Source organism: Drosophila ananassae, chromosome XR (assembly GCF_017639315.1).
Source record: "Drosophila ananassae strain 14024-0371.13 chromosome XR, ASM1763931v2, whole genome shotgun sequence".
Taxonomy (NCBI): Eukaryota; Metazoa; Arthropoda; class Insecta; order Diptera; family Drosophilidae; genus Drosophila; species Drosophila ananassae.
Window position 1 is genome coordinate 18040321 of NC_057932.1, and position 21125 is coordinate 18061445.

The 21125-nt window shown below is 33.8% G+C and overlaps 1 protein-coding gene across 14 annotated transcripts in view; it reads left to right on the forward strand.

The window, feature by feature from the left end:
• The window catches only part of LOC6504470 (low-density lipoprotein receptor-related protein 2), a 152457-nt gene that overhangs the window by 19676 nt on the left and 111656 nt on the right, over positions 1-21125 (forward strand). For 9 of the 14 annotated variants that reach the window (XM_001966924.4, XM_032452250.2, XM_032452252.2 and 6 more), the window contains exon 2: positions 9465-10055. In XM_001966924.4, the coding sequence (XP_001966960.2) occupies positions 9629-10055 (427 nt within the window). In that variant the 5' untranslated portion in view covers positions 9465-9628. Of the gene's footprint in view, positions 1-8965; positions 10056-21125 lie in introns of those variants that run through there. The other 5 variants (XM_044717296.1, XM_032452249.2, XM_032452253.2 and 2 more) reach the window with 2 other exon arrangements.

Below are 21125 nucleotides of genomic sequence, written 5' to 3' on the forward strand. Positions count from 1 at the left end.
AAAATAAATTTATTTTTTGAATTATTAGACAAGGAAAATCATATTTTATTGATTTTTTCTCAAATTTTTTATTAAAAAAATAATAAAAAAATGGCCTAAACCACAGAACAACACTATCTACTATACACAAATCGCAAAATCCCATCAAAATCCATTAGAACGCCATGTAAACGATTTGAAAAATGCGTGAAAATGCATTTAAAATATATTGGTTACTTCTGGCCATTTTGGCCTTTGGCCAAATTTGGATTCTAATGCCATTTGATGGACACACATTTTCGAGGGCGCTTAGTGCCACGCCTCCGCTCCGAAAACATTCAATAGCCCCCCACTGCGAAATCAACAAATACAATTAATCACAGCTTGATGTCTCTTTTGGATGTAAAAATAAGTAATAAATAAAAATGAATTTAGATTATTTATTTTACTTTAAAGAATTTAAATATGTTTTATGAATAATGTATTGCATTAGAAATTATACTTCTTTTGATTTTAGTTTAAATATTTTTACCAGCAAAACATTATCTGTTCTGAGTTTTATTTTTTTTTAAATAAATAAGAATTCATAAATTAAATAAAAATAAATAAATAAATATTTAAAGATCATAGTTTGCAAAAAAAGAGAATAATAAATGTCATTCATTCATTAATCTTTTGTTTATTTAAGAGTCTTTTTTTTCTACCTTTTTCTTTATTTATCTTGAGCTAAAGGCGTATGTATATATATATGTTAAATATACAATTATATTACTTATACTTTGGGGAGAGTCTCTCACATAAATTCATCGAAAAATGACCAAAAATCAAAATAAACAAAAACAATATTCATGCTAATTTTATAATTTCCAGTCACGTTCTTTTATTTACTTTATTTATACTTATTTCTGAGACATTTAAGGAAATATTTATACAGAAATTTGAACATTTAAATAAAATATATAAAAATGTTTAGTTTATGTAAATTTTTCTGTTATATTTTTTTAAGTAGCCAGAGAAAGGGACTTAAAGAAAAGAAAATGAAAACAATTTCGAGTAAAAATTGGGCGCAGCTGGCTGGAACTAAAAATGCTCCTCCTTCTTCACTTATTTCTGATGAGAGTGGGCGGTGGCAGGCAGGCTCCACTGTACCATATTTCCGTCTTTTCAGGCTTCTGTCTATCTTCGTGTTTTTTTTTTTTTTGGGGAGTGTCTGGCAGTGTGTCGCACCTTTAAAAAACAATAAGAGGGAGAAAATGAGTTTTTTGGGCCTTTGGCTGTCAAGTCGAGTCATCTCTTCGGATTTGAAGTAAAGTCAAGTCGAGTCCATTTCATTCCATCACTCTGGGAGTCTCTGGTAGTCTCTGGGTTTGGGTTTCGGTTCGGGGTCTCTGGGCAGCTCCTCCGTTTCTCTATATCTATTGGCTTTTGGCTTTCACTTTGAGCGCAGATTTTTTTTTCCCCATTTTCCGCTCACTAATTTTTCCGGATGCAGTTCCTCGTCGCTAGTCTCCCTCCCCCTTCACTACTACCTTCAGCCTCTGGCACTGCCACTACTGCTACTGCCATTGCCACTGCCTTTGTCTATTTTCCATCAACGTCTCTTGGGGCCCGCATCATTGCAACTTCCTTTTCGAAAAAAAAGTAAAAAAAAATATAAAAAAATAGGAAAACAGAGCGGCCGAAATTGACCTTTGTCAAGGGCCAAGCTCAAAATGCACAGAAATAAATTAGGGGGATTTTTTAAACAGGAAATAGAAGAAGTTTTTAAGACAGAGAAGTTAAAAGAAAAGGGTTAATGAAATCTTTTGAGAGAAAATATTTTGTTGAATAATTATTGCTTATATAATTATTAATATTAATAGTTTATCCATTTTATCCTTTAAATCTTCTAAAAATTACTATGAAAATGTAATTTTTAATACCAAAAAACGGTTTTTGAACAAGAGTTTATGTAACTAATATTAAAATACATCCAAGTACCGGGTATTCATTTTAATTTAACAAAAAATACTTAAACAAATACCTTCTGCATCCTATTAGAAATTTAATTATTATTATTTATTTTATTAAATTTCTCTATCTCCAAATTTTTCTCACAGTAATCTGAGATATTAAGTGGCCACTGGCCACTCCAAAAACTTTTCTCCCAGAAATCTTTTTGTCATTTTGGGCATTAATTATGCTAGTTGGTGCGTAAATTTCCGCTTTAGTTTAATTTTTTTTTTTTTCTCTCTTAAGTTTCTTTCAATTCTTTTTTAGGAAGAGAAAACGGAAACGAAGTTCTAAAATGAAATGATAGTTGGAAAGAGCATTATAACAATTATTTGTATTATTGACACTAATCGGGCATTGGTGTTTGAAACGATTCTTCTGATGGTGATTAATGGATTACAGATTCGGTTTCTGTTTCTCGAGATGGCCGAGGGCTTCTCCGCTTTTTTTTTTTTGCTTTTTTTCCTTTGGATTTGGTTTTAATTTATGGCAGACATCGCATATCACGGCATATGTGGGGGATATCACACGTATAAACACACAGCACATCCATATATGTGTTTCGTGTGAAAACAAAAGCGAAACTCTATAGCTTAAGGCTGGAAAGCCATTTAATGCCAGTACGGAACAAACGTGCTGTCACTCTCCCATTCAGTCATCCAGTCATCCAGTCAGTCAGTCAGTCAGTCAGTCAATGGGCAAAAGTTCAAAGGGCATAAGCACCTTCAATGGATATATAGCCCATGTGTTTCTCTTCTCTTTGCTTTTTTTTTCTTTTTTTTTTGGGGGTTTTTTGTGGCTCGGGTGTCCCCCAAAATAGCGCCAACAAATTGAGTGCACGGAAAAGGGATAATCGTGCCGAAAAGCCCTGTAAGGTTTTCCTCACATTTCCTCTTCCCCCCCCCCCAAAAAAAAAATAGAAAACGAAAAATCCAGAGAAAATCTTCGATTTCTGTTTGCAATTTTTCGCTCGTCGTTTTTTGGGAAGTTTTGGGGAGCCTTGTTGCCCCAAAAATTCCTGAACTCAAAGACTCGAGAGTTAAATTCAGACTCTATCCGAAGAATTTTTGTGTTTGTACAGCAAACAGTGCTGGAAACTGCTGAAAAATACGCAACAAAAGGCAGGAAATATATATCCTTCAAATGACAGGGACTTTTCAAATATACTATTTAATAAAGAAAAATAATGTTATTTTATTTGAGATATTTTAAATATCAAGAAATATAAATTCCTACCTTTCACATTCTACCTTAATTTTATATGAATAAAATAAATATTTTTTATAAATAAACTAAATTTAAATAATATAATAAATATCTTAAAATATATATTTTTAATAAAATTTAATAATTTTTATCAATTTTGTTTTCAAATTATAATTAAAATAATACAATTTTAATGAAACTTTTATCAATAAATATTAAAAACAAGTTTGAATGATTCGTAAAAATAAAAATAAAGCAAATATACTATAAATGTATATATAAAAAATAGTTTTTACCTCTTTCTTTTGGTAAAATCTTTTAAATTTTTAAGTTTTTAAATTTCAAAAATAAATATATGTACATATATTTTTCAAAAATACCTATACCATCTCTCAACAAATCCCAATTCCTGTATACCCAAAAAATCATAAGAGTATCATATAAATATCAGTTGTTTATATAACTCTGTGTGTGCGAGTGTGTGTCTTTGGCAAGCGAGAAATGGCCATGTCCAAAAGTGGCAAAAGGGATTTCGGCCCGGCTGTTGGCACCCGCCGCCTGCCACCCCTCTCCCTCCTGCTCACCACCTTTTGGCCATCTGCCCTTGGGCTCGAAAATTGAAATCGAAGCCGTAAAGCAGCGAGAAAAGGCTCTGGCTATGGCTGGAAATAAATACAACAAAAAAAAAAAATAAAAATAAAAAATAAAAGGTGAAACGAGAAGAAATACAATAAAAATATTTGCCATTGTCGTTGCACAGGTGAGCAGGGAGCAGTGAGCAGGGGGGGTAACTGTGAGGATAAGGGTTAAGGGGTCAAAGGAAGCGGTTAAGTGGAGAAAAACAAAAAAAAAAAAAGAAAATGAAAAAAACATAGTAATAAATAAATGAAAATGACGAGGGCAATTGATTTATGTTTGTGTTGCATAACTTTTCCCAGGCACTGTGTGCGAAAAATGGAGGAATTAGATTTATTTTCCCTCGTTTTTATTTTCGGGTCTTTTCGGGTTTATTTCAACTTGAATTACCGTAAGACCCAATCAGTAAATATATTTCAAGATATTTAAGCCAATTTTTATTTTTTTTTTTCGGTTCACCCACTTAATTTTCCGCTTAAACACTACGTGGGCAGAAAATGTATTTATTTTTAAAATCACATGCAAAGTTGGCAATAAAAATTACATTGGCAGATATTCTTTATAAACTTCACCCATTAACACACTTTTCACACACAAGTCGGCCAAAGATACGAGTATTTAACCTAAATAACAGAAAGCTTCAAGAGAAGACGGAAGACTGAGAGACACGAAGACCAGAAGACTTCACTCAGAAGACTGTATGCCGAAAGAATGGGTTAAAAAAAAGAAAAATAAGCAAAGAATGAAATGGCAAAAAATGACTTGTCGAATGAACCGAATGGGAATAAAAGTAGAATTTCTTTGAGTTTGCAAAAGTAGGCAAAAGTAGTCTGAGGGCCGTGGGGTGATGGTGCTAAAAAAAAAAAGGGGGGGCTGACTCAAGACAAGTCAAATGCGGCGCCGCAAAGTCACTTTACCTGTTTTCCAGGCAGCGAAGAGAAAAAAATGGTTCAGTTTTTAGAAAAAATTAAGGTTTGCTTAAAAATTGTATATTTTTAGAATTATTTTTATTATTTATAGAAAATTATTAATTTGGCAATTTGGCAATAGAAAAGTATTTAAATTAAAAACAAACATATATATATTTATTTAAAATATATATATGAGTTTAGAATAATGTCTATTTTTCCTATAAAGATTTAAAGATATTTATCGATAAATTAAAATAGATGTTTATCGGTGGAGATCTTTAGATATTTATCGATATATTTATTGAAAAGAAACAAATACTCTAAAGATTAAGAAAGAAATGCTTAAAAATTGCTTATTTTTGCTGTATCTTTTTGCTTTCTTTAAATTATCACATCATTTAAATCCCTATTAATTGAATATCTCCCTGAACTATTTCTCTCAGTGCCTTTCTGAGTCCCGTGGCACTTCTTTGTCGCTGAAATGCAAAGCTGAAGCAACCAAAAAGGAAAAGCCATTGAATTTTTAGCACGATTTGTCAAAAGCAGATCCCCCTTTTTGTATATATATGTATGTGTGTGTGTGTATGTGTGATTTCCCTCTCAATTTTCTCGCACAAATCTCGCAATGAAAGCATATCAAAGCCAGAGGAGCAGACGAAACAATGATGAATCAAGGTGGGCAGAAGGGGGATGCCTGAACCTGAGGAGGTTGGAAAATCTGGATGGAAATTGCTGAAGACTGAGGACTAGTTGCCCCAGCAGGTGGCCGGGACTAGTAGAGGAAAAACTCCTCTCAAAGGCAAACATTTAGTTGACAATGCCAGAAGGTCAAAGCGAAAATTCTTTCATTTTCTTCCTATTTTCTTTTTTTTTCCATTTTTCATTTTTAATCAAACGAATTTTTCAATTACTTTTTTTTTTGAGAAATAGATTGGAATAGCTAGAAAGAACATTTTTCTTTGATTTTTTGATTTGTTTTTATATTTTTTTTTGCTTATTTTTATTCAAAGGAAAATTACTTGTGAGAAATGGCTAACTAAAATGGCAAATTTTTAGAGGCTTTATGGAAAATAATTTGGGTTTTAGCCTAAAAATTAAAATTAAGATATATTCTTACTTTATTATTAATTTTTGATAATTTAAATTGAAAAGTCTAGTGGTTTAAAGTATTAAGTAATAATTTAATAACTCTCTCATTTTTAATTAAAAAGTTTGTAGCTTTCCTTTTAAGTCTTATTAATTTTTTCTTTTAAATCTTTATGTTTATTTAATGTTTTTATTTCTTTATTTGATTTATATTTATTTATATTCAATGCCTTGTCTTCCTCGAGTCCCTAAATGTTGCGTATCATGGAGTCTAGATTGTTTTTTTGTTATCATATTTCATATTCTTGATATTCCTGACATAATGCGCACCTGATGCCTCCAAAAAAAAAACACAAAGAAACACACCAATTGGCCTAAACAAAGAAGCGAAAAAAAAGAAATCTTTTAAAAGCCGCACATTTATATTGGTTTTTTTTTTTATATATATTTTTTCCCATTTTTTTTTTTTTTGAAGAGCAAGTACTTTCCAGCGCGAACATTAGCGGGATTCTGTCCTGTTTTTCTGGTAATAGGGGGGGGGGGGGGGGGGGGTGGCCAGTGGCAAGGGGGGAGAGTGCTATAAATCCAGATCCAAAATGAAGCTTAGAGATGGTCGCGTGATTGGATCGTTAGGCAGACCACCAGCCCCCCTTCCACCATCCCCCAGCCCATTTCAATTTCAAGTTATGACGATGTCCCTTCTCCCTTTGCTCCCCTTTTCCAATAGCCCACCCCCCCCCCCCCCTCATATTTTTTGAAACCCACGTCTCTGTGTTTTTGTGGCCATTTTCGAAAATGGCTTTGGCAATTTCTTGGCTGCCGCCGCGTAATGAAAACGGACAGGTGTGTCCCGGCTTGATCGGAGGGAGGGGTGTGGGGTGTGGGAAAAAAAACCAGCACCAGGACCCTACCACCCATCAATATGCCATTCCCCTATACTACCTCCTATCATACCCCCCCCATCCCTCTGTGGAAAATCGCTTCCCTCTATCCAGCAATTTGTGATTTTTCCCAGCGGCTACTCGGCTGATTCGCGTAACTTTTCATTTGTGCGGCGAAATGTCGCAGATGACGATGGGCCATGGGCTAAATGCCCATGTTGATGATGCTCCCACTCCTGCCACTCCTACCACTCCCCCCTCCTCGCATCTGATGGCCAATGTGGGATTTTCCCCAAAAGACCCACCGATTTCCCAACCCAAACAGTGGACGGAGGTGGTGATTTTTCACCTGCCCACCACACCCCGCCAATAATAAAACTTTGGAATACTTAAAGCAACCATGTAGCCTTGTAGAATTTTTCTCAGGAATTTTCCTTATTTTTTTTTTTACGGATTTCCTTTTTTATGGCTTGATTTTAGGCATTTTTCTTAGAAGAAAAAAATACAATAATAAGACAACTAGATCTCTGGCCTTAAATAATAAAATATATTTTCAATAAATTCTTAAAATTGTTTAAAGTAAAATTTAAAAAAGAATATGTCACAAAATTTAATAAATTCCATAGATACTTTTGACTTTGTCCTTTAAAAATATTTCAAATACCTACCATTTAGTTAAACATTTTTTTAGTTTGTATTTTGTTCCGCCTAATTAAAATGCCTTTGAGTTGTTGACAATTTATTTAATTTTATTTTTCCTGTATTTTTTTTATATATATAAAATATATTTTTTTATTTTTTTCTGCAACGCTTGAAACTCTAGTTTCCAATTTTTAATCTCTGTGCCTTTTTGTATTGGGTTTTCCTCTTTTGTTTCTCATTTTCTATTTGCCATTTTCTCTGTTTTCAGTTTTACTTTTTTTTTTTTTAATTTTCCTTTTTTTTCATTTTCATTTGTATTTTTCTTTGATTTTTTTCCTATTTTTTTTTTTTGCAATTTTCTGCGCCTAAGCTCGGCATGCGTGAGCTTTTGTGTGTGAAAACAGGTTTTCACTGATTTTCAATTTCAATTGTCTAACACACGGTTTTTGTGTGTGCCTGTGTGTGGGGGTGTATCTGTGTCTGGGTGAGGTGTATCTGTATCTGCTGGCTTGTATCTGTGTGTGGCTCTATTTTGTGCCATTTTTATTTGCGCACATTAGCAATTTCTTTTGTTGACTCGTTGCCATCGTAGTCGTAGTCGTCGACGTCGTCAGGCCTACTCCTCAATCTGACCTAACCGCATTTGTCTCCCAAACCACCCAACCACCCACCTCACAACCACCCAACCACCTACTATCCACCACCTAACCCCACTACCTGCTTATTGTTATTGTCTCCTACTATTTTCATTTTTTTTTGTATTTCTTTTTTTTTTGCTTTCCACTGAGACTATGTGCGTGATTTTCCACTTGTATGTGCCTTCAGACCTATCTCCCTACCTCCCCTTTTTATTATGATCTTTGCCAGGCCATTGTATTTGATTGTGGCTCATTTTTTTAATACTTTACTTTTTATTTATTTCGCTTCCACGTTTTCATTTTTATTTATTTTTTTTCTTTTCTTAACTCGACTGGCGCTTTTTTTCGCTTTCGTTTCGTAGAGCAATTCATTTGTGCCTTAATTTAATGTAATCTGTTCAATGTTCTATTTTTCCTTCACGTTTTCGCTTTTTTTTCTTCTCTGCTTGGAGAGATTCTTGATGCGGTAATGGCAGTTCATTTTTTGGGGCTGGCTTTTTTCTGGGTTTTTGTTAAGAAAAAAAATTATTAATGGCTCTTAAATACATTTATTCAGTTAATTGACTTTGGTAGACTTTTGAGAAATATGTTTAAAAAGGGTTTAAGGTTTAAGAATCGACATTATCGATATTTATCGATTTTAAATCGATATATTAATGGATCTTCAATGCATCGAATAGCCTCTTATAGACTTAAAATCATAGATTAAAATCGATAATAACTTATAATCGATAATATTGATATTAATCGCTTCAAAAATGATATCAATTGATTTTATAAACTTCCAAACATTATTTTAATCCGTTTTCCAATTAAGCAAACAGGAAAAACTTACAAACACTCTTATATTTTAATTTTATTCACATAAAAACTTGATCCTTATCCTTCGCATTTAATAATTGAACAAAATACTTGAGGAAAGAGATTTTGCAAACTTTTTTCATTTCTATATTTCTTACTTATTTATTTTTCTGTACTTCCCTTCTCGTTACAGGATTGCATAGTAAAGTGCAAAACGCAGTGAAAACATTCCCCAAAGGATGTGCAATTTCCTTATCAAACAAAATTTTCCCGGCAAGGCATCATATTAATTTTTATTTTTCAAGTGTCTGGAAAAAAAAAAATATAAAAAATAATATACAAAAAACAACAAAAAAAAGGGGAAAAAATCACAACGAAGGAGAGAGAAAAAAAAAGTTGAAAGACGCCGAAGGCAAAAGTTCACATAAAGCAGCCGAAAAAAGTTTTTCAATTATTGTTAAAAAAGTGTTAAAAAGATAGGGCCAAAAAAAAAAAATCAAAAAAAGATAAAGATGCTGTGAAAGAGCAAGACGGAGAGAGCAAGAGCGAGCGAGATGGCTAGCAATTATCCTTCATAACCTAAAAAAGGGCAAACCGGAATTTCAATTTAATTAATTGTCCTTTAAAGTGCCGACCGCAAAACAAAGAAATATTAATAATTCCTTATTAATACAAAAATTTCATTAAAGCAGCCCATAGAAGAACAAAATAGATAAATTAAAAAAAGAAGGAAGAACCTGAAAACTGTTGACTTTCAAAAAAAAAAACTTGAATCTCCGAGTGTTTGAAAAATAAAAGAAAAAAAAAACCAAGAAAGCCAGAGAGAAAAACTACAAAGAGGACCAACTCACCAAAAATGAATCCGACGCCCGTGGGCATTGGATTCGGATTTGGTCGCAAGCCGCCCAACAAGGCCAGAATGCGTTCCCGTTGGCGGCCATTATCCGGCGGCCCGGTGGCGGCGACAACCCTGCCACTGGCCATGGGCGACAGCCCTGCCACCAATACACATACACTGACGCAATTAACGCATAAAATAAACAACAACAACACCAGCCATCCAGAACAACTGCAAAATGATAAGAACGATGATGAAATCAGCAGAAGGAGGAGCAGTCGAGCAGTCCACCCACAAAAAAGTAATTACCATCCACAGTACCACCGCCTGAGCGGCCAGGTGACAACCCTGGCAATGCTATTAGTGGCCCTAGTGGCCTTGAACAACCTTGAGAGCCTGCTAGCCGTGAGAACCGAAGGACCGCGCAATCGTCATGGACCACCAGGTGAGTTTTCAAGGAAATTCAAATGCTAAAAAAATATTTGAAATTATAGGAGAGTATTTTGGGGAAAGTTATCGATAAGAATCGATTTTATACTAAATTATAAAATAAATTGAAGGTTGGATAGGTAGGAGAGGTGATTAACTGATTACTCTTTTCAGGAGTATGGAATTAAATAAAATATATCAAATATCAAAGAAAATGTCCTCATACCTTACTAATTTATGACTTAAATAATCCTTTAATAATAACCACAAATATTTAATTTCCCTTCTTTGCATAATAATTGACCTTAAATGACTTTAAACATCAAATAGCATTTCTCATCCTTTAATGCGAGATGAAAATGTCAATGATCCGCTTTGCTTTGAGCTGCCTCTTAAATTCCTTGACATATTTGATTTATAAATTAGGAAGACGACTTTGTGACTTTTTCCACCACCACCACCACCACCATCACCACCACCACCACCCCCATCATTAGAGAGCCATCAGAAATACCAGCAGCACCACCCCCTCAAAATATGTGGCAGTTGCATTTCCTTTAATCTGTTTCAGCTGCCTTCATATATTGATTAGCACTTCACACCACAAAATTAAGGCACAAAAGCGAACTTTGTTCGTCTGCCCATCTTCCCACATTTCATATATATATCTATATATCCATATATATATTTTTAGTGAGTGTATGAGTGGCGGTGACTGTTCGTGTCACTTGAAAGTCTTGCCCGCAGCATGACCAACATTTTTCATCCAATCCCCCAGTCAGCCCCTCGAAAAAAATAAATAAAAACCCCAGGAAGACAATCGAAAGAAAGCCCACGGCCCCCCAATAATAATACAAAAAAAAAAGAGAAAAATAGACAGTGATCCGGGAAGGGAGACCAAAACAAAAAATTAATAAAATTACAAAAATCTTGAACAACTTAAAAAAGAAATCCCATAGAAAAATCGTTGGAAAAATTGCCAGAGCAGTGGAGTGAGAGAAAACTAAAGTCCCCCACCACCGCATTTTCCGCACATTTTTCGCGCCATGTTGTTGGCATTTATTTTTTTTTTTTATACAAGCTACAGGGTAGCATGGGTAGTATATTTTAAGTAACAATTATTTTTATGATGAGCAATACTAAATATAACCTTAATAGTCAAGTTCCAATTTAAAAGGAATTTAAGAATATCACATTATTCCCATATGGCCCCCCAACAATGACTAATCTTTGCCAATTTTGATCCGATTCTTGAGCGGGATACCCTAATCGATTTTTTTTCGATTCTCCACCAATCTGCATCAAAAAATAGAAGCAAAATATTTTTTAGATTTTTTTCAAAATTTTCCTGATGGGGACCCTTCAAAAATCACGATATCCCCATATGGCCCCAAGAAATAACCACATCTTTGCCAATTTTGATCCGATTCTTGAGCGGGATACCTTAAACGATTTGTATTTCAATTTTCCACCAATCTGCATCAAAAAATAGAAGCAAAATTTTTTTTACATTTTTTTCAAAATTTTCCTGATGGGGACCCTTCAAAAATCACGATATCCCCATATGGCCCCAAGAAATAACCACATCTTTGCCAATTTTGATCCGATTCTTGAGCGGGATACCTTAAACGATTTGTATTTCAATTTTCCACCAATCTGCATCAAAAAATAAAAGCAAAATTTTTTTTTAGATTTTTTTCAAAATTTTCCTGATGGGACCCTTCAAAAATCACGATATCCCCATATGGCCCCAAGAAATGGCCATATCTTTGCCAATTTTGATCCGATTCTTGAGCGGGATACCTTAAACGATTTGTATTTCAATTTTCCACCAATCAGCATCAAAAAATAAAACCAAAATTTTTTTTAGATTTTTTTCAAAATTTTCCTGATGGGACCCTTCAAAAATCACGATATCCCCATATGGCCCCAAGAAATGGCCATATCTTTGCCAATTTTGATCCGATTCTTGAGCGGGATACCTTAAACGATTTGTATTTCAATTTTCCACCAATCTGCATCAAAAAATAAAACCAAAATTTTTTTTAGATTTTTTTCAAAATTTTCCTGATGGGGACGCTTCAAAAATCACGATATCCCCATATGGCCCCAAGAAATGGACATATCTTTGCCAATTTTGATCCGATCCTTGAGAGGGATACCTTAAACGATTTGTATTTCGATTCTCCCCCAATCTGCATCAAAAAATAGAAGCAAAATTTTTTTTAGATATTTTTCAAAATTTTCCTGATAGGGACGCTTCAAAAATCACGATATCCCCATATGGCCCCAAGAAATGACCATATCTTTGCCAATTTTGATCCGATTCTTGAGCGGGATACCTTAAACGATTTGTATTTTGATTCCCCACCAATCTGCATCAAAAAATAAGGACACAATTTTTTTTAGATTTTTTTCAAAATTTTCCTGATAGGGACCCTTCAAAAATTACGATATCCCCATATGGCCCCAAGAAATGACCATATCTTTGCCAATTTTGATCCGATTCTTGAGCGGGATACCTTAAACGATTTGTATTTCGATTCCCCACCAATCTGCATCAAAAAAAAGAAGCAATTTTTTTTTAGATTTTTTTTCAAAGTTTTTGCTTTTTTCACTTTCCATTTAGAGCCCAGGGTACGCCCAGGTCTTTACTGAGCCTCTCGAGAACATTTCAACTTGTTTATAGTTGGTGCTGTTAGTGCTGCCAGAAATTATGAATCAGGAAGTCTTAATAAGCGCAATTTCAAGTCGTTAGTCACACAAAGTACAAAAAAATGCTGGAAGCTCTCCAGGCACGTCTTTGCCAGTGCTCTGAATTCTTATACTTGCCATACATATATCTTGAAATATATATATATTTTTGTATATATGTATATCAGGCTATTAGCGCCTGTATTATGAAGAGGAATACTCACATATATGGGGGCGGTCAGTTTGCAGTTGTTTTTCTGTTCCCGGCTGCCGTTGATTTTAATTAAGTGAAACGTTTTAATGTGCGCCACAGATTTTCAGATTTTCTGCCCTTGATGCAGGCGATAGAGAGGGCACTACACCAGTAGAAAGAGCCGGCACGAGGTCAGTGGAGAATTTCATGGGCAACTATATTTATTGTGCGTAGGAACAAAAAAAAAACATATATTTTGTGGCATTTTTTGTGAAATGTCAAGACAAGCGATCAAATTGCTTATTAAAGTACATGAAAAATGAGCCAAACAGTTGTTAAAAAAAAGTAAAACATAAAAATAAGTTAATAAATAAAAAAAAACAGTGTAGTGGGTGAGAAACAAAGTCATAATTGGTTAGGATATTTTCAAAATAAAGCTTTTTAAAGCCTTGTTTTTGAACTCTGATGGTGGTTATTAAGGAGTTTTTATTCTAAAAGCTAGATAATTTATTTAAAAAATGAGATAATAATATTAATAAAATAATTTTTAATATTTTCGATTTAGAGGTAAAGACAATAAATATTGCTCATGTTTTTTTTTAAGAAAATAATCTGAAAAATGAACATTTATGTTTATTATTTTTAATAAAATATTATACTTTTAATTTATGTATCTTTCTTTTCTTGTATCTATCTATCTCTTGTATCTATCTTACATTGTAAAATATATAAGTCTTTATTGCTTAAACAAATAATAAATAAACTTTTAATCATTTTTTTAAAAGATACATTTTAAAAATACATTCAAGTTCAACTTGCGAGTTCCATAATAAAATAAATATATAAAAATTATATATAAAATATAAGAGAAAAAAGAGAGAGTGCAATTTGCTGATTGTATTTTGTTGCCTTTGAAGATGTTGCATGTTGCTGTGGATGTATCTTATGTTGCTATTGTAGATAGTTCTGGTTGCAGATGCACCATTTGACATTTTAAATCCAGTGTTGTTGTTTTTGTTATTCCTGCAACTCTCCCACAACATGACTCATATTTGCTCTATATATTTTTGTGTATTTGTTTTTTTTTTTGTGAAAAATCCCTTTATCCCACTCCTTGCCCTACAAAGTTCAAAAGTCAAAGGCAAAAGAAATGTCTTTAATGGCATTTAATAAACATGGCTGTATAGAGGCAGGGTGAACGGGTAGCGGGGTATGAGGCAAGTCATAATAACCGGCAACCGGCAACCGGATTCAAATTCCAGTTTGTTGTTGCCTTGCAACGCGAGAATTCCATCTCCCATGTTGCTTTTGTTTTTGTTTTTGCAATTTGAAGAAGTTTGCTTGCCTCATCATAATCATCATTATGATCACAATCATAATCAGCACTATCATCATCATCATCATCATACAGGCTATTATGTATTATCATCATCGGGTATGTGCTAGTTACAGAGTGACACCCATTCAATGCAATGAAATGCAATGCAATGCAGTTGACGACGATGTCACTGGACTCGACTGGCAACCTGATGCCCTGTAATCTAGATGGCTCTACAGAGGGTATGCTATGCTATACTACACATTTTCCTATAATATTCTTAAAATTGAGCTTATAGTTTGAAGATAATGACTAATTTTTAACTGGAATTTGCATATTTCTAATTTTTTTAAATTTTATGTTTTTTAAACATCAAATTTTAGAAAATGTTCGACATTTTATTCTGAAAAAATATTCAAAAGATCAGATATTTAATTAAAAATTGCAGCAATATTTCTTAATAAAATTTTTTTTAAAATATTTTTTATCAAACTTTGATGTTTTTTTTTTAATGTGAGATTTTCAAATCTCTCGAAGTGATAAAAATTTGTTATTTGGAAAAATTACTCCTATATTTCTATAAAAATATTAAAAATCCTAAAAATTAACCCAAAATTAAGATTAATGTTCAAAAAAATAAATATTTAATATTTTTAAAAAATTTTCAAAAATTGGTTTTTTATTTTAAATCACTGCTTTAGCCTTAAAAACGTTAAAAATCCTAAAAATTTACGTAAAATTAAGGTTGAAGTTTGAAAAAGTGAATTTTTAATATCTAAATTATAAAATAACCTTCTTTTTAAAATTAGAAAATAACCTTTCCCCTTAAAACATTAAAAATCACTTTCCTGTGAAGTCATCCTAGAGTATTACCAGATTCGCTGTCAAGCCTTTCAATTAGTGGTTGGCTGTGAGTTTTTAGCCTTTTTGTTGTTGTTGTTGTTGTTGTCATTTGGCCTTTAATCACAGACGGCGGCAGCAAAATCAGAAACAACAGAAACATCAGCAGCAGCAACAGCAGCAGCAGCAACTGCAACTGCAACAGCAAGAGCAACCGCAGCATCAGCAGCCAAAGCCACTGCTGCTTCTTCTTCTTCTTCGCGCTTACAAACACCAACACACATTTCCATGCATATATATGTGTGTGTATGTATGTATGTGTGTGTGTGTGTGTGTGTGTTAACGGTGACACATACAAAAGCAAGTTAGCCAGTGGGTGGCTGTTGACCGCAAAGTTAATTGCAGTGTGTGTTGCAGTTGCCTTTTGTTGCTGCTACGGCTATTTCTGCTGCTGCTTCTACTGCTGCTGCTGCTGCTGCCGTTGATGTTGCTGCTGCAGATGTTGTTGCTGATGCGGTCGCCTGGCCCGTTGCGGGCAAATAACTTTGCTAATACTTTGACCAAGCCGTAAGGCACTCGGCAAACTTTGCCACCATTTCCAAATGCCAGGCACTGCAAAAAATTAAGAAATATGAAAATAATAATAAGAAATTCGAATAATAAAGAACTTGAAACATTTGTTCTCAAAAATAGGCAATGTTTTCCACTGTAAGCCAAAGGAACAAGAAATAGGCATGGGCAGCACTGGCACTCTCTTACAATCCACATTCACGCTCAGTGCTCCTTCCACGCACGCTCTCTCAAATGGCGGTCCGATCGTTTCCATTTTGCTCCATAGCTCTCTCGTTTATTCCTTTGCCTACTTATTTGGTCTCAAAATCATTTAAAATTTAAATTTCAAATGAAAATCTAAATATAATCATAAAAAGATTTAATATTTTGTCGTTTTCTTCATTCGATTTCTTTTATATTCCATTTGCGGTACAAGCAGCATCTTCGCTCTCTTGTATCCTTTCTCCCATTGTTCCCCCCCCCAAACCCCCTCTCGACAAATGCGCTCCCACTAACGGTACTAGCATTGTGTCGCCAGCAACACCTACAGTTTAGCCCAAAAGTCCTAAATATGAATGATAGTGAATTTATTTTTCATTATTTGTTTATAAAAATTTTATGCATTTTTTAGAGTGTTGAATACCAATTTATTATAATATATATTTTATTACCAAATTAAGAAAACTATTATTATAAATCTTAATATTTAATTCAGGTTCTATAAAGGACTTTTCAACCTAACCCCCTTCTAATAGATTATGAATGATATTCCGCTGGGTGGTCAGCTCTTTCCTTTTTTGGCAATCTTCCTCCCACTCTCTCTCGCGCTCTCGGCCAAAACACTCCTTGAACCTCGCTCTCCGCGGCCGACAGCTTTTCCGATTGTTCTTTCTGCTAATTATCCGCTGCCAAAATTTTCAGTCGCTTCCTGATCTCGCTCTGGTTAACATCGTTAGCTTCTTCGCTTCGTTTTCGCAGTTAAAGTTGAGCTCCGCTTATATTTTTTTTTTTTATTTGCGTTTTGATTAATTTAGTAAGTGATTAGTGCTAGTGTTTGATTAGGGCTATCGCGAGTGAGTGTTTTAAAAGTGTGTGTGTTAAGCGGGTGCTCCTCGGGCTTTCGGTTTCGTGTAAGTAGGAGTGTAGGTGGCGAAAAAAGAAATTCAATATGAAATCACAGGTATTTTCTATTTAATTCATTATTATTTCTACAATATACATACATTTAAATACGATTTCTAGAGATTTTTGATCTTGTAGCTTCATTTTTTCATCCGTTTTCCATTCGTATTCTCAATGGCGGCTACTGCATAGTAGCATCTTTTCGTCCTCTCTCTCCCCCCTTTTTATCACTCTTTCCGAATCTCACAGATTATTGCAGTTTTGCGTACTTGCTGTATCTGTGTTTCGCAATTTTTTATCTTCTCTATTTTAGAGAAGATATCTTCTCGATTATATTTTATTATTATTATTATATTATATTTAAATATGATAAAATTATAGCTATTACTTAAAATAAAATATATTATCTTATTAAATTAATTTTTTTTATTTATATTATTTAAAATATATTTTGCTTATTAATTTTTCTTGGAAATTGTTTGATTTTCTATTATTTAAAATAGTTTTTATTGTTTTATGATAAAAATTAAACTAAAAATCCAATTAAAAAATTAAGATTTTTGGTTTTTAATTCTCAGTTTTTTTCATTCTTTTTCTACTGATCTTCTGAATGCATAGCTGCACCTGCATGGAAGCATATTTGCATCTTTCGAATTCTCCCTTCCTTCTCACTCTCTCTCTCTCTCTCGCGCTGTGAGGGCGCTGCCATTAGGCTTTTCTTAATGGCAATGCCATTTTGTTACTTCTCTCTCCGTATCTCGCAGATTTTTGTTCTTTTGCCTATTTGCTGTATCTGTGCTTCGCAATTTTGTGGCTTCTCTAAGAACACTTTGTAGCTTCGATTCTAAATCTATTCCTTTTGTTCGTATTTCGTTAAAATGCTATTTCCTAAATAACTGTACCTTTGCCGGTTTCTGCTCATCTTCTTGTGGTCCTTTGCTCCTCTTTATTGAGAGAGAGCGTGATCCTGGTTGGCTCCCTTTTGGGGGCTCTCTCGTGTGTTGGCGTAAGATAACGGGACTAGCGTGTTCATCGTCAAGTACACTTAGAAATGTTGGGAGACTTAATAGATATTATGAGGAGATATTATTTAATTGTGCAATTTATTTTGTAATAATTATAATATTACTTTAATAATACAAAATGAAAGTTTCTTTATTTTTATTTAATATTTTTTAAATCATTTTTTGTTTTTAAAATATGAGAGTCCAAAGATAAAAGTATTAAACAAGTTTATAAAATGTATAATTATTTCATTCTACAACCAAATATTAGCATCCTTTTTTTGAGTGTATTGTTTAGTCATGCCTTTTGATGCACTTTCGCTTAACTGTTTGGGCAACTGTTCAAAGCAAAAACTGTCGCGGCCATTTAAATTCCATGCCAATGTCAATTTGTGTGTTCATTGGCTATAAAACACACACACACACACACACACACACATACAAACATATATACATATTATAAACATCTCGCTCCCCCACATCGGCTCGGCTCCAAGGCGATCTTAAGTCCCAGTTAATTTCTAGCCAGACCTAGCGGCCTTTGCCCCTCGTTCCTGCCACAAAGTTGACAAGCTCAGGTGAAACCAGTTGAAACTGCAATCTCTAGTGCAGTTGCTGCGCTTGGCTGGATTTTTTTTTCACTTTGAGCTAGCCGGCCGGCTTTAATGGTTAAAACTAGGCATCAGAGATGCCAAGGCTTTTATTTGTTTAAATATTTAAAATAAATATTATTGAAAAGATAGTTATAAAAATAAACATAAAATATTTTATAATTATTTTATTAAAAATATTTATTATTTTTACAAACTATAAATATCTGAGCATCACTGGTTGGGAGGCTGCTCTTTGTTTTTTTTTTTTTGGAGCCTCTCTTGCAATGGCCCCCACACCTCTTTCGTTGCGCTTCGGTGGCAGGAGAGCGAGAGGTAAAGTCAAATGAGATGATCGCTTGTCAAAGGTGCGAGTGGGAGGGGAAATGCCGGTAATAACATCATAGGTCAGCCGGTCGTTGTTGTTTTTGTTGTTAGTGCTTTGGGGCTTTTACTTTTTTTTTTGTTTTTTTTTTTTGTTTTTAATGGCCGGTCACATGTCTCGCTGCTGCCATCTCTTTCCTGCAAAAGGTATTTTTATTATTTCTTGTTTGTTGTTGCTCTTGTTGTTGTTGTATAGTTATAAACAATATTTTCGCTTTACACTGTTTGTGTGTTCTTGAGTTTTGTTGTTTTTCTTGTTTGTTGATTTTTTTTTTCCATTCATTTATTTATTTATTTTTTTTTTCCTTTATGTCTTTCCTCTGTCTCTGGGTTGGGGGCATCTCTCGCGCGCTCCCTCACTCTGTCGTGCAGCATTCGGTGCCTGGTACCGGCGATCACCGTTTCAAACAAACAACAGCAACAGCAACAATAATAACAACAACAACAACAACAACGTCAAAAACAATTACAAGCCGACAGACAATCGCCTCTCAGTGCATCTCCACTGTCGTGAGAGAGTGGGAGCGCGATGATGGTGCCATCCGAAAGGGGGGTGGGGATAGGAGAGAGCAGAGCAGAGGCACTCCCTTAAGCTGGGAAATAAAGTGGGACCCATTGGGGATTTTATTGAGGGAATTTGTGGAATTAAAATTGATCAGGAAATATATATATTTTTAGGTTGTAGATATTTTTTATATAATACTTATTACCTAAAAAAAATAAATAACTATTAAAAATAAATAATTTCAAGTTCCACTCTGAACAAAAAATGTAGATAGAATAGATATTTCTACACGAACCCATTATTCCCTCGTGGAGATGGCAGTTTCTGATAATTGAGACATTTCAGCCGATTGTTAATTATTTATAATAATTTAATAGACAGGATGCATCATTTAATCTCTGAAAATAGCCACCGAATGCCCCGATTTCATAACAAAGTCATTATGAATTAATTAATCAAAAAACAAACGAGCAAAAAATTGTTAGTCCGTGTTTATTATTTTTGCCATGCAATGGTGTAATTAGATCGGCTCTAAGATGTAGATTTTTGGCCAGAATTTGAGGCCTTAATTGGCCAGCATTGAAATGCCAAAAATCCGAACCAATTAAGTGGGCCGCAAAGTTCAAAGTGAAAATGGAAATGGAGAAAAATCTTCACTCTCACACTCGAATGGAAAATTCTCGTTTTAAAATTCTCTATTTTATAGTTAACTATTTATTAGTATTTTTTTTCTATATTTTTTTGTTCAAAAGCTATATAGTTTCACTTCATTTGTGTGTTGGTCCATAAATTCTTTACTTTATTATATTATTTTATTTTTGATATTATATTTTTTTCTATATATATATATTTTTTTTTTAACCGCATGCCGTGCATCTAAATGGAAAATTTTCTTTATTATTTTTTTCCGCTCGACCGGACATTTTATTACATTTGGTTGAGAGGGAACAGGAACAGAACACCTGCAACTGCAACTGCAACCGGCTATTGCTATTTGAATTTTCTAGTATGTAGCTCGTGTAGTTTTCTGCATTTAATTTAAATAAATACTGTAGCCGGGGATCGATCGGGCAGCGCTTTTTCAATTATGGCCAAAAAATATCAAAGCAAAGGCAAATAAAATAATACAAAAATTGGTGCAATATTTATCGATGGGTATTAACATTTTGATAACAGACATAAACCGCTTAGACGCAGATTTGTTTGGAAAACGATTCCTCCTCTAATTGACATTCAAAAGGGGGCCTCTCCTCCACTTCCCCACTCCACTCTCCACTTCCCAATTTGAAATTCTGTTTCAGCAGAAAAGTCAGCTCCAAAAACACAAATTTTTTTTAATAATAAATAGAAGCACTTGGAATCGTATTACAGAAGCCCCCAAAGCAGGGAAATGTTTAATAAATAAATAAATCGTCTAATCAGACCAAGGAATTGTGGCTCGATTTGGGGCCAGGACGTCCTAAATTAATTATTTCTGGTTATTACACAGACGGGATTAAGGCTAATTTCCAGCAATTGTAGTTTATTTATTTATTTGTAAATTATTCAATTAATAATTAGAAATTTTAAAGGGAAAAGACTAATTACTTTCTAACTTTCTTTATATATTTTCGTAAACTAATTACCTTAGCACCCCTTTCATATATTTTCTTAATGGTTTTTAATTTTTTTTCTCTCATATTTTTAAGAAGAAAGTTATATATTTCATAATTAATTTATTAAAATATGTAATATTTTTGAGTTGCAATTATTTTAATTGAAATTTAAAGAGAATTTTTGGAAAACTTTCTCCTTTACTTTGTACGAGGGCTGCTAGGGGGGTGAGTTATAGGTGGATGGGTGGTTTATGGAGTCTCCACTGTATGCCAAATAGTATGGCAACAT